Source organism: Chrysochloris asiatica, unplaced genomic scaffold (genome assembly GCF_000296735.1).
Source record: "Chrysochloris asiatica unplaced genomic scaffold, ChrAsi1.0 scaffold00003, whole genome shotgun sequence".
NCBI classification, from domain to species: Eukaryota; Metazoa; Chordata; class Mammalia; order Afrosoricida; family Chrysochloridae; genus Chrysochloris; species Chrysochloris asiatica.
This window is the reverse complement of record NW_006408521.1, coordinates 24,704,427-24,718,170: the sequence shown is the minus strand read 5'-3', so window position 1 is coordinate 24,718,170 and position 13,744 is coordinate 24,704,427. Positions and strand designations below refer to the sequence as shown.

The 13,744-nt window shown below is 41.8% G+C and overlaps 1 protein-coding gene across 3 annotated transcripts in view; it reads left to right on the top strand.

The window, feature by feature from the left end:
• HPSE2 (heparanase 2) overlaps positions 1 to 13,744 on the top strand; it is an 869,616-nt gene that overhangs the window by 819,101 nt on the left and 36,771 nt on the right. For all 3 annotated transcript variants that reach the window (XM_006831233.1, XM_006831232.1, XM_006831231.1), the window contains one exon: positions 3,476 to 3,622. In XM_006831233.1, coding sequence (XP_006831296.1) covers positions 3,476 to 3,622 — 147 coding nt within the window. The remainder of the gene's footprint in view (positions 1 to 3,475; positions 3,623 to 13,744) is intronic.

Below are 13,744 nucleotides of genomic sequence, written 5' to 3'. Positions count from 1 at the left end.
AGTGAATGTTTTCAATCTGGAAGTCAAGATGCACCTCGTTGTAGGACTTCCCTTATTACATCCAGGATATTCCAATTCCAGACTGTTTCCCTGACTCACTTTCTCCTCCTCCTCCCATGGCAACACAGAAAAGATGTCAGACAGGAAAAGAACAGCCAGCAAAGATGTGTTCCAGATACATATATGAGCACATCCGTGCTGCTGGGGAAAAAAGTCTCGCTACAAATGAGACATAGAGCAAGACAGATAGGTGTTCTATGCCAACAGCTTCTTCCCAGAAAGGTACATTCACTAATAAGCTAGAGGCCAAATGGACTGGATAGAAGACCAGAATTTTCCTGCATGCCAAGCCTTCACAGCCCAAGTTCTTAGGGAGCAAATATCCCTCTAAGATTCTTTTTTCTATGGGTAGAGAATGTACATTTATCAGGAGGTCTCAACTCTTAGCGCAGTACTTTCAGGTTGGTGCTACACTCAAAGCCACGAAGGGAGAGGTTTACGTGGGCAGCCTTCAATACCAGTTCCTACCTGAGGATACTCTGAGGTAGAAACTGGTATTGAGGTAGGAACTGGCTTTTGGTAATGAGTTGTCTTTCTCAGGGGACTGTATAAACGAAAATTAGATCACTACTGAAAAGTCACCTTTCTCCCAAGTAATGCTGTGACTTCAGGTCTCCTACCCACCCACCACTTCCCCACATCCCACCCTTCTCTGCGGTCTCCAAGGACTCATTCTGCTCCAGGTCCATAGTGAAGAAACCTGCAACTGAAGGCACATGGCGTTCCCGTCCTCCATTGCTGGACGTTGAGAGGGTTGTTGATGTTAGCAGAAGGGTTGACAGCAGTCTGGCAAAATAGAAACCCACTCGTGTTTACTTTTACTCACACGATGAAGCCCAGACGGAATCCTGGTGTGGCACTGTGGGCTGAGCACTGGACTGCAAAGTTGGTTTGAACCACAGGGTCAGTGGTTCAAGCTCACCAGCTGCTCTTTGGAAACCAACTCCAAGGCACTTAACAACGACAACAGTGAAGCACAGAGTCCCTATCATTAATGAGAGCCTTCCTCCTTTTCATATACTGTTGTTAAGTGCCACTGAGTCAGTTCCAACTCATACTGACCCTGTAGCTAAGCTAATCTTAAAACCTACCAATGGACCAGAGTCAGTGTGCTTTAGTAATGATAAACAATCAACACCTTTCTTCAGGGCTGTGATGACATGTCCTTCTCTTCTGATCTAACTCATTTGTTGATAAAGCTGCAAGAGATCAAAGAGAGGCTCTGAAAAAGAGACTGAGTCAGCTAAGTCAAAATTTCTTCTGCACAGTAATGTGTCCTCCTACATAAGTAAAAAAAAAAAAAATATATATATATATATATCTCATGCACAGCCAGCAGGATATACTTGGGAGCTCTCATTGTTTTAGGCAAGCTGGTTCCTAAATCTAATTTATCTGTCAAATAATCTACCCCCTAAATTTTTAAATACACGTATCCAGGCCATACCCCAAATCTATCGATTCTAAATCATCAGGGATGAGTCTCGGAAATCCCAATTTATTATATGGGCCTGCCCTTGGTCACTCAACTCTTAATTAGCACCTTTAGACGCAGAGAGGAGAGACCCGAAGGCAGAGGGTGCTGTTTTGTTTTCCTCTGGGCAAAGTTGCCTTAGACTTTCTCTGAACTCCTCCTTTGAAGGCGGAGTCAGCCCATTTTTTTTCTGTTTCCTCTCATTAACCCATCCAGATGGGGCCCTAAGGGACCCCTTAGAAACAAAGTCTTCTTTCCTACAAGAGAGAAGGAAATCATTATAGTTTTGTTGATACATGCTGAAAGGCTCTAATATGTTGGCATACAGTTCTCCCAGGCTTCTGAACATCCTGTACTGGTAAAAGGATTGCAAAATGATGAATAGTTTCATAATCTTAGAGTGAGTGAAATATCAGAAGCAGAAATCAAAAAGAAAATCAATAAATTTAACTACCTACAAAAAGTTGAACTTTCATACATCAGGATACAATGCGAACAAACTGGAAAGATCAAAGAAAAGGAGGCACAATTTTTGCAATGTACATGCAGACAAAGGATTGCTAAGTTTAATAAAGAAATCCTTTTTTTCAAATCAATAGAAAAATGGGCAAAGGACATGAACAGGCAGTTCATGAAAGTAGAAATAAAAATGACAGACAAAAGGAAATAATGCGGAACCTCAGTGTGAATTTAAAAACACAAATTTAATACAACACTGAAATCCCATTTCTGCCTCTCAAGTTAAGTTGACAAAGATATTTTAAAAATTTAAAAGTTTACTATGTAGGGGGCTTGCATGTATACTTGATGGGGAGAACTGGTACAAATTTTCTGGGGAATAACTATCAATTTATCAAAAAATTATGCTAAGAAAGAACTCCAAAAGCCTCATGCCTTTTAATAAGAAAACGTGTTTCTCATTCTCACTACTTGTAGCTTGTTCTGATTATTCTTACTCTAGGACCCAGACCAATAGAACAGTCTCTATCAACAACATTGTCAGTCTTCTGTCAGAAGGAATAGAGACAAGGCAAACATGCATTGGCTCTTAAAGCTTCTTCTTACAGTTTTTAACATGTCCATCCACATTCCCGTGTGTGATCACTTTGGGGTTCAGCTGAGCATAATTATAAACATCTTCCACAAGAATGGACACCACTGAGAAAGAATCAGAAAGTGTGGTGAGGTATCATATAATATGTATTCTCTTCGACCTAATGATTCCAACCTCTAAGCCTTTATCCATCAAAAACATTCCGATGTACCAAAAGTACAATGAAGCCCTTCAGCACATAATTTACAATGGTAAAACATTGAAAACAATATAAGTCTGCAAAAATAGGGGATTAGTTAAATAAATTATGTTGCATTTCTATTTGAAGAATGTAGCATTCTTCTACAAGTAGAAGAGTATATAATAGCATGGAAACATGTTAAAGATGTTCATTAAATGAAGAAAGCTGTGTGAACAGTGTGATCCCAACTATGTAAAAACTGAGTAAAAGGCATGTATGTGTCAAAGTACTCCATAAATATTTGTTGAATTCATAAATTAAAAGTTACTGGAAGAATGTTTACCCAAATGTTATTACTAACTAGTTGTCAAGATACTAGAGTTATGGGGATTTTCCTTTACTTGTTTCCCTATATTTTTCCTTTGTTTTTTTTCCCCCAGTCAGCATGTTAGTTTTGTTTTCTAAAATCTTTTCACTACATTTAAATAAATACAAAGAGTGTAGTGGGAAGTGGGTCTCTTCTTTGCAAGAAACCACAACAAAGCTTTCCTGTCTTTGCAGCCCTACATTAGCCAAGAACCATAAAATCAGTGCCCTTTGTTGGGGTCGTCCTATTTCATGTAATCAATCTATAAATGATTTAAGAGCATCTAACTGACCACGTTGTTTCCATCTTTTCTCTTCTTTCTATGTCTCTGGATCTCAGCCATAATTACGTTCGTGGGTCCATTACGCTTTTTATCATCAATCTGCACCGATCAAGAAAGAAAATCAAACTGGCCGGCACTCTCAGGGACAAGCTGGTGCACCAGTATCTGCTGCAGCCCTATGGACAGGAGGGCCTGAAGTCCAAGTAAGTGCTGACCCTGCAATTGCTTCCAGAGCAAAGGAGTTAGGATCCCAGGGGCAGGGAGCTGAAGTCACTTCTTTGAAGAAGGCACCAAGGTTACTACTGATTCATTCAGGAACCAAGTAGGACAGAGTAGGACAAACAATGGTCTAGAGTTGGGGAACTGCTTTCACTGCCTTTGAGAACTTGGTCAAACCTCTGTCTGTAGGCTTAGATTCCTCAACCGTCAAGTTAATTGGTAGACAACAGAGGCACTCTCGGTATTCAGCAGGACAGATCATTAGTCAGGAATCTCTGGTATATTCCAAACTGTTTAGCATCCTGACTCCTGCTCACTGAATGTCACAGTGCCCCCTAGTCATTGTGTTAACCACAGACACTCCTAGTGGAGAACTTTCCATCTGTAACAATCTCCAATGCTGTGGCTACCTGTTATCTTTTACAAACCTAGTGAGGTTTAGAGGAAGAACCATGGTCATGAGTCCATTCTGCTCATGTCTATATAAGTTTTCTGGATCTCAGTTTCTTATCTGAACAATTAAAAGAGAAAGTATATTCTGAGGGCTCTGTGGGCCCTTCAAACTCAGAACTATGTGATTCTGGGATACTCCCTGTTATTTCTCAGTCTACTGTGGACTGCAGACAGCATTGATTCCTACCAACAGAAAGCAGCTGTCGGCTTTGGTGAGACAGGCCTTGTCAAGGGCAAGGCCACCCCAGTTCTCTGACCAAGGCCTCCCAGGAGGGGTCTGGGATGCTGTACCGACTGTGGGCGTTCCCGTTCCGTTTTTCATGTTTACCAAGTTTAACAAAGCTGTAAACTTGGAGCAGGTGGCCTGCACCCCTACTGCTGCCCGCAAATATTTGCACTATAATTGTTCGCTGTTTCACTGCAACCTTGGTGGTTTGCATTTGGCTTCCAACTGTATGTGTGATGGGGACAAGACAAAATCTGGGGAGTCACTTGTGAATCTCTGTCTTTAGCCCACCCGAGATCTGTATGTTCAGTCTTGGTTCAAACACTGGTCTTTTGTTTTCTGGCTACATGTACATTGCTTTTACTTTTTTTGCTTCTCTCTCCTCCACCCTCTCTCTCCGTTTCCCAGTGGTCTTAACTGATGTACTGAATTCCTAGCCCTCATCTGAAGTAGCTTCACCACTAGCTGTGTGGCCTGGGCAAACCTTTAACTTCTCTTGGTCTCAGCTTCCTCGCCCACAGAATTTAAGGTCGCTGTCTGATTGTCCCTTCCATTTCTAAAATGTTCATTCCAGATCTAATTTTCTGAGGACTATAAATGGATTTACATCTCCTAATCCTGCTACTGGTGTGGCGCTGTGGGTTAATACAAAGCTATTTGAACTGCAAGGTAGGCAATTGTAGCTCCTTGGAAACCCTATACAGGGTCACTGTGGGTCAGAACCAACTCGACAGCACTTTAACAACAACAATCCTGCTCCTGCTGCCAGTCAGCAAAGCTGCTTTGGGCAGAGGGGCTGCCTTCTCTGCAGGATTGTGATACATTAGGGTTTCTGGAACAGAAGAATTTAAGAGCTGAAACATCTGCCCTGCCAGTGCTGGCAAGAGAGAAATGGCCAAACATTCCTGAGCGTCAGTCTCTGCTCTGCCACTTCCAGGCTGTGTGTCCTTGAGCGAGTTATGTAATTCTAGGAAGCTCAATTTCCCCCTCTGTAAAAACCTCTCATTTGGAGAGAAGTAAAGGAGATCATCAAAGTTCCTGACTATAATAAATGCCCATTGCCTTCCTTTTCCTCAACTCAGACCTAACTGGTTGAGGCAGGAGGAGACAATGGCTCTCCCTAATCATGAACTTCAGAAGTGGAGTGTTCTCAGAATGTTAAAACAATGTGCTGACATTGGTGAAGATTATGATTAAAAAGCATGAAGCATGAGGAGATGGTAGTCCAAGAGTGGCATCATTTGATAAGATTGTTTCCCCACCAACCAATGGTGCAGGCCTTCAACTCTATTTACCCCCATTCTACACCCCTTCCTCCAGGATTTCTTCTGTGATGTTGAGCCTGACCAGACCTTGGCCCCTGTCCTGAACAGTGACTGAACTGACCCTCACTGGCTATGTTGTTGTTCTTGTTGTTGTTAAGTGTCATTGAGTCAGTTCCAACTCATAGCAACCCTGTACAGGGTTTCCAAGGAGGGACTGGTGCGTTTGAACCACTAACCATGTGGTTAGCAACCCAGTGCTATGGTAGTGGTGTGCCGTGGAGTCGGTTCCGACTCATAGTGACCCTGTACAGGGTTTCCGAGGCTGGAAATCTTTACAGGAGGAGGAAGCCTCACATTTCTCCCTTGGAGCAACTGGTAGATTTGAACTGCTGACCTTTCAGTTAACAGCCCAACATGTAACCACTCTACTACCAGATATATATATATATATGGAGCTCTGGTAGCGTAATGGTTACGAATCAGGCTGTGAACCACAAGGTCAGCAGTTCGAAGCTACTAGCTGCTCCACAGGAAAAAGATGAGGCTTTCTACTCCTGTAAAGATTTACAGCCTCAGAAACCCTGTACAGGGTCGCTATGAGTCAGAACCGACTCCACAGCATTTAACTACAACAAATGTATATATATATATACATATGTGTGTGTGTGTGTGTATGTGTATAGATAGATAGATATATATAGAGAGACAGAGCGCTCTGGTAGCATAGTGGTTATGAATCGGGCTACAAACCGCAAGGTCAGCAGTTCGAAACTACCAGCTGCTCCACAGGAGAAAGATGAGGCTTTCTGCTCCCATAAAGATTTACAGCCTCGGAAACCCTGTACAGGGTCGCTATGAGTCAGAACCGACTCCACAGCATTTAACTACAACAAATGTATATATATATACATATGTGTGTGTGTGTGTGTGTGTGTGTATGTGTATAGATAGATAGATATATAGAGAGAGACAGAGTGCTCTGGTAGCATAGTGGTTATGAATCGGGCTACAAACCGCAAGGTCAGCAGTTCGAAACTACCAGCTGCTCCACAGGAGAAAGATGAGGCTTTCTGCTCCCATAAAGATTTACAGCCTCGGAAACCCTGTACAGGGTCGCTATGGGTCAGAACCGACTCACCGGCACTTAACAACAACAACATATATATATATATAGTTATGCTACCTCTGCCTGACCTTGCCATGTTATGACTGTTAAGAATGTGGGAGAGGCACAAGAACAAAGAGAATTTTAATAGGGGTTCTGAGAGGCTATAGCAGCAGCCATTGAAATTCAACAAGGAATCCAATCCCATGGCCATCTACTCAATTCTGACTCATGGTGGCCCTGTATAGGGTTTCTGAGACTGTAAATCTTTTCAGGAGCAGAAAGCCTCATCTTTCTTCTGTGAAGCAACTAGTGGGTTTGAACTGCCAACCTTGTGGTTAGCAGAAAATGTTTATCCTACAATGCCATCAGAGCTCCTTAAATAAGGGATACTGCCATGAAATTGGAAGTACAACAGAGTTAGAGTCAGAGGCCTAAATCTGAATCCAGGTGCTACCATTTATCAGTATGATCTAAACCTCAGTTTCCCTACCTGACAAATGGAGTTACTGTGAGAGTCAGATTGGACCAAGAGTGAAATAAAGTCTTCTATAAATGTAAATTATTTGCCCAGAGAATCCTTCAATACCGAAAGTCAAGGCTTGAATTTTTCTTCAGTTCTCTCAGCTTGAGAAATGCTGAGCGTGTTCTTCCCTTTTGGTTGTCTGATTCCAGATCTTTGCACATTTTGTTGTAATATTTGACTTTGTCTTCTTGAGCTGACCTTTGACATTTTCTGTTCAGCTTTTATACCTCCTTATTTCTCCCATTTGCTTTAGCATCTCTATGCTGGAGAGCAAGTTTCAGTGTCTCTTCTGACATCCATTTTGATCTTTTCCTTCTTTCTTGTCTCCTTAATGACTTTTTGCTTTCTTCTTGTATGATGTTCTTGATGTCATCCCACAACTCTTCTGGTCTTCGGTCTTTAAGGAATACAGAGTCACTGTACTAAAAGGAAAAGTTTGATGTTCAACCATTTCAAGAGGTAGCATATGATCAAGAGCCAATGATAGTGAAGGAAGAAGTCCAAGCTGCATTGAAGAAATTGGCAACGAACAAGGCACCAGGAATTGATGGAATAGAAATTGAAATCTTTCAAGAAAGTGAGGCGGCACTGGAGGCACTCACTCATCTCTGCCAAGAAATTTGGAAGACAACTATCTGGCCGACTGATTGGAAAAGATCCGTATTTCTGCCCATTCAAAAGAGAGGTGACCCAACGGAATGCAGAAATCATCAGACAATATCTTTGATATCCCACATGAGTAAAATTTTACTAAAGGTAATACAGAAATAGCTGCAAGCATACATCGACAGAGAATTTCAAGAGGTTCAAGTAGGATTCAGAAGAGGCCATGGAATGAGGACTATCATTGCTGATGTTTTATTGACTACATGAAGGCTTTCGATTGTGTGGATCATGACAAGCTATGGACAACATTGTGAAGTATGAGTATTCTGGAGCATTGTGCTCATGAGGAATCTGTTCAAGAATCAAGAGGCAGTTTTTCAAAAAGAACATGGGAACACTGAATGGTTTAAAGTTAAGAAAGGCGTGCAACAGGGGTGTATTCTTTCACCATACTTATTCAACCTGTATGCTGAGCAAATAATCTGAGAAGCTGGGTTATATGAAGAAAAACATGGCATCAGGATTGGAGGAAGACTTATTAGCAACCTGCGATATGCAGATGATACAACCTTGCTTGCTGAAAGTGAAGAGGACTTAAAATACTTACTGATGAAGATCAAAGAACACAGCCTTTGGTATGGATTGCATCTCAGTGTAATCCTCACCACTGGATCAATAAACAACTTTCTTATCAAAAGAGAAAAGATTGACGTTGTCAAGGACTTCATTCTTCTTGAATCAACTATCTACACTCACGGAAGCAGCAGTCAAGAAATCAAACAACATATTGCATTCAGCAAATCTGCTGCACAAGACCTTTTTAAAGTGTTGAAGAGCAAAGATGTCAGCTTGAGGACTAAGGTGCACTTGGCCCAAGCCATGATATTTTCAGTAACCTCGTATGAATGCGAAAGCTGTACAGTGACTAAGGAAGACTGTAGAAGAACTGATGCATTTGAGTTATGGTGTTGGAGGAGAATATTGAAAGTGCCATGAGCTTCCAAAGAACCAACAGATCTATGTTGGAAGAAGTGCAGCCAGAGTGCTCCTTGGAGGCCAGGATGGCCAAACTTTGTCTCTCATACTTTGGACATATTGTCAGGAAGGACCAGCTGCTGGAGAAGGATATCGTGTTTGGTAAGGTAGAGGGTCAGAGAAAAAGAGAAAGACCCCCAGCAAGATGGATTGGCCAAGTGGCAGCATCAGTGGGCTCAAGCATAGCAAGAATTGTAAGGTTGGCCCAGGACCGGGCAGTGTTTCATTTTGTTGTGCATAAGTACCAACTCAATGGCACCTAACAAAAACAACAACAATAAATGTAATAGAGTCCTGGCATGGCACTGTAGGTTAGGCACTTGACTTCAAGGCTGGTTTGAACTGCAAGGTCGGCGGTTCGAACTCACCAGCTGTTCTTCCGAAACCCTCACTATGAGTCAGAAAAGACTTCATGGCACTTACTAACAATCACAACATAAATGTAAATGTCACTAATGAAACAAAGTATATGATTTGTTGAATGTAAAACTGATGATTTGCCCCATAAACTTTCACTCAATTCACAATAAAAACTTAAAAAAAAAAAAAAAATGTAAATATCACTGTCACACATGTTGTTGTTGCTGTTAAGTGCCGTCGAGTTGGTTCCGACCCATAGTGACCCTGTATAGGGTTTCCAAGGAGTGACTAAGTGAGCTTGAACCACCGACCTTGTAGTTCAATCTGGCGCATTAACTCACAGCGCCATACCAGGACTCACACATACAGATATAAGTCTTGTTGTTATATGCCGTGGAGTCGGTTCTGACTCATAGTGACCCTGTACAGGGTTCCCGAGGCTGTAAATCTTTACTACACACATTTTCTAAAAGTTTGTCCAGATTCACAATGAAGGTCCCCGTTTCCCATTTTAGTGAATGATCCAATCAGAAGACCTACTACTTAAGTCTCAACTCCTTGTATGAGAGATTGTTCTAGGAACCAGACGCAAGGTGGTACTTTATAACTTTTAGGCTAATAAATGACAAACTTTTAGAAAATGTGTCCAAGCAAAGGGCATTCTGGGTCTAAAGTACATATTCTTTGAGGAATGACTGAAGGAAATGGGGAGGTTTACGTCAAGGGAGAAAAGAAAGGGCACAAGAACTTTCTTCAGATATTCAAATGACCTAGAATACCCCAAACTGACAGAACACCAGGGAGTAGAATTTCAAATGGAGAGATTTCATCTTAAAATGAGCTCACTTCCCAAAGGCTGCCTGTTCTGACCAAGAGCAAGACAAGTTTTCTCTGAACGTAGCCTACTAGTCACAGGACAAGTGACTGTCTCAAACGTATTACGGATGCTATAGGACCCTCACTCAGTGGGAAATTAAGGCAAAATATCACTGCTTCCCTTCTCCCCCTCCAACTTCCGTTTTGGAGCTTGTGGTCTCCAGGGTAACCAGGAAAGTAGGTGTCACACAAATAGTTGTGCTAAAGAATGGGTGGTAGTAACATCTGGCTAGCTTTTTCCCTGAAACTCTCCAGCTGTTAGTCCCTCTCCTATAATGTTTCCTGGATTCTCCTCTTTCTGAGAGGAAGGTTGTCCCATTCATGTCCAAGAAAATAGTTCCCATTATGGATAGGTCAAAGGAGAAGAGCACTTTTGGGGCAGATCCACCATCTCCGAAAGAGAAAATTTGCCCAATGCCTCATGTGATCATAATTCAATAAACACTGTCCTCCATGGGGACAATTTAATCTGAGATATAAATATCTCCAATGTCCATCAACAAATAGAGAAGCAACATGAAGTTAGGCCAAACGAGTCAACTTACATCAAAAAACAAGAGGTCTCATTTTTCCAAGGAAAGTCAAACCAAGAACAGGTGCTGGTCAAATCCCAGTGTTCTTCCCTGTGTGTCTTGTTCAATTCCATTTGGAGGGGAAACAATCCACAAATTAGAGAAGGAAATATTTTTCATCACATTGCCTGTTCTATTCTAGCTCAGTGACCTGAGGGAATCAGCTAAGGATCCTAGGGTAGAATGGCAGTACCAGGTGATCTGGTTCATTCTCCTGCATTCAGATAGGCGGAAGCTAAGTCATCTGGATGCAGGAATGTTCTACAGTTAAAGGCTGAGGAAGGATGAGGGGCGGGGCTGCTGTGGAGTCGATTCTGACTCATAGCCACCCTGTACAGGGTTTCCGAGGCTGTAAATCTTTACGGGAGCAGAAAGCCTCATCTTTCTCCCGTGGAGCAGCTGGTAGTTTTGAACTCCTGACCTGAATGTTCACAGCCCGATTCGTAGCCACTACGCTGCCAGAGCTTTAATAGTCATTATTTCACCTAGCCTTCTGAATGGCACTAAGAAGCAAGCAGACCAAGTTTCTATCTCTCTCCCAGTTTAGAATTCTGGACGCTGAATCTTGGAACATTAATCGAATTATTCCAGAGCTAGAAAGTATCTACCATTCCATTCTTGACTCCTAATCTAGTGCACTTTCTTCAACATGTTGCTACCCCATCGTCCATTATTAATCAATTATATTTGTTGTTGTTTGTTAAGTGCCATAGAGTTGTTTACAACCCATAGCGACCCTGCATAGGATTTCTGAGGAGTGGCTGGTGAGCTTGAACCGCCAGCCTTGAGGGTCAAATGCCCTTGCAGTCCAGCTCATTCATCCACACTGTCACACCAGGACTCCAAATCATAACTACACATTGACAAATATACAGTATGGTTATGTGGATACTGTTTGTGCTCATTTCATCATAGGCTTTTTATGTGTAAGGAGTCCATGTGAAGAGTATTAGGTTACCCAGTTTGTCTCCTTTAGGCTAATTCATCCAAGATCCATTAACTTTTCTTCACAAGTTCTAATTACAGACCCTTCTTAAAAGTTCTTCTCTGAGCTACTTCTAAGACACTCTGTCTCTCAGTCACAGAATTTTGTAAAAGCCAATTTTATTTTCAGCAAAATTAGGGAATAACCTTCTTTTATGCACTTCTTCAAACAGGGATAATTATACACCAGGGATAACTGTAGCTTGGTTTAATTTTAAGTCTGGAAAATCAAGGATAATATATCATATCCTGACCCATACATAGGCACAACCAGAACGCCTACACCTAAAGTGTGTGTTCGGGAGGCAAGATCCTGACAGAAGAGGCTTCCCAAGGAAACTGGCAAATGCCTTTTTTAATCTAGTCAATTACTTTCATTGAGACCCTACTTGTACCAGACATACTTTGTTCCTCTTCAGCAGTCTAACCTGCAGTGGCAACTAATCTGGCTAAAATTTAAGTAAATTATGATCCTGTAGCTGTAAGAACTAAGGAATTCCAAATAGACATATTATGAGGAGGGGAAACGCCTGACAGGAAGTTCGGTGTGAACACTTCAGATGGCAATGTCCCTGATCTTTACTTCCTAACATCAGATGTGTCATGATCTGGCCTTCAAGAACTGTTTGATGTGAGCTGTTTGGAGACAGGGTTGGGGACTTCTGAGATCGCTACTTGCATAAAGCTCATTTCTAGTATTAGAAGCAACCATACAGTAGGAAGCAGCATGCAGACCATACCAGCAGGCAGGCAATGCATTTCTCCTCTGGGAGTGGTGGTGGTGGTGGTGGGCCACTGCGTCGGTTCCAATTCACAGTGACCCTGTAGAGGGTTTCAGAGACCATAAATCTTTATGGGAGCAGAAAGCCTCGTCTTTCTCCCATGGAGCGACTGGTGGATTCAAACTATTGACCTTGCAGTTAGCAGCCCAGCTCCTAATCCACTACACTACCAGTGTTCTCACTTTGGGGGTAAGAGACCCTATAATGAATGTTGAAATTTTATATATGCATGAACCTCTCCTTTAGCTGAATCTCAAGGCTGCTACTAACCAAGAATCTTACTGCCTCCTTTTTTTCCTTTTTCTGCATACTGCTCATTTTTTCCAACTCTCTGAAATATAACTTTTACTTTGATTTAACCCTCATTAAATCCCACATCAAAGAAAAACACTGGCATTTAACTGCATGCCCTTAGAGAGGTGTCATTCGATGCTAGCCAAACAGAATCGTTCTGAAAATACTCCAGTAACTACCAGCTGCTAAGACTTCAAAATAGCTTCATGTCCTTGTTTGAAAAGACTGGATTATGAGTTTTATCTCAGGCTCAGAGCTTGGTAAGTGTACAAAATCCTGAGGACTAAACTGGTCACCAATTGACCCACCACAATTTCCTTCTAATGTTAACTGGAAGCATGCTACATCTGGTTCCTGAGCATGACAGGTCTTATCAAAGGAACATTGGGGGAAACCTTAACCTTAAGACTTCTTTATTAAAATGCCTCATTCACATGTTCAAACACAAAATCTGAAGACCTGTTCTCTTGGACCAAAGGGCCAGTATTCCATTTTATCCCAGCAAATTGAAGACATCTAAGTGTTTGAGTTATATTAGTTGGTACCAGGATTTAAAAATAAAACAACTCTGGTCAACCAGATGTACTCCCCACAGGTTTCCATTATCTTCAATTTTTTGGAATCATTTAAATTGTCTCTTCCTATTCTGTTTTTTAAAGATTGTGAATTGAGTGATAGGGGCAGATCATCAGTTTTACACTCAACCAACTGTACAATGATTACATTGCAATGATTACAATCCCCTCCACGCACCACCAGTTAACAGTATTTACTTCTATTCCCTCTTTCTTTTTGATGTACACAAATACACAGAAAATATATATTCATTTAAACAACCAAATGGCACATTTTGCAAGCCAGCCTCCTGCCCGTAGGCACACAGCTTTTTTCTTTCCCTGGGGCTAGAATCCTCAGCTGCTCTCTCTCTCTCCATGCCATCACCTCTGCCTCCATCTCTGGTGTAACTGCTTCTCTAGTTAAGATCCCATGCTCCACTCATGCTCTTCCTTCTTGATGGTCCT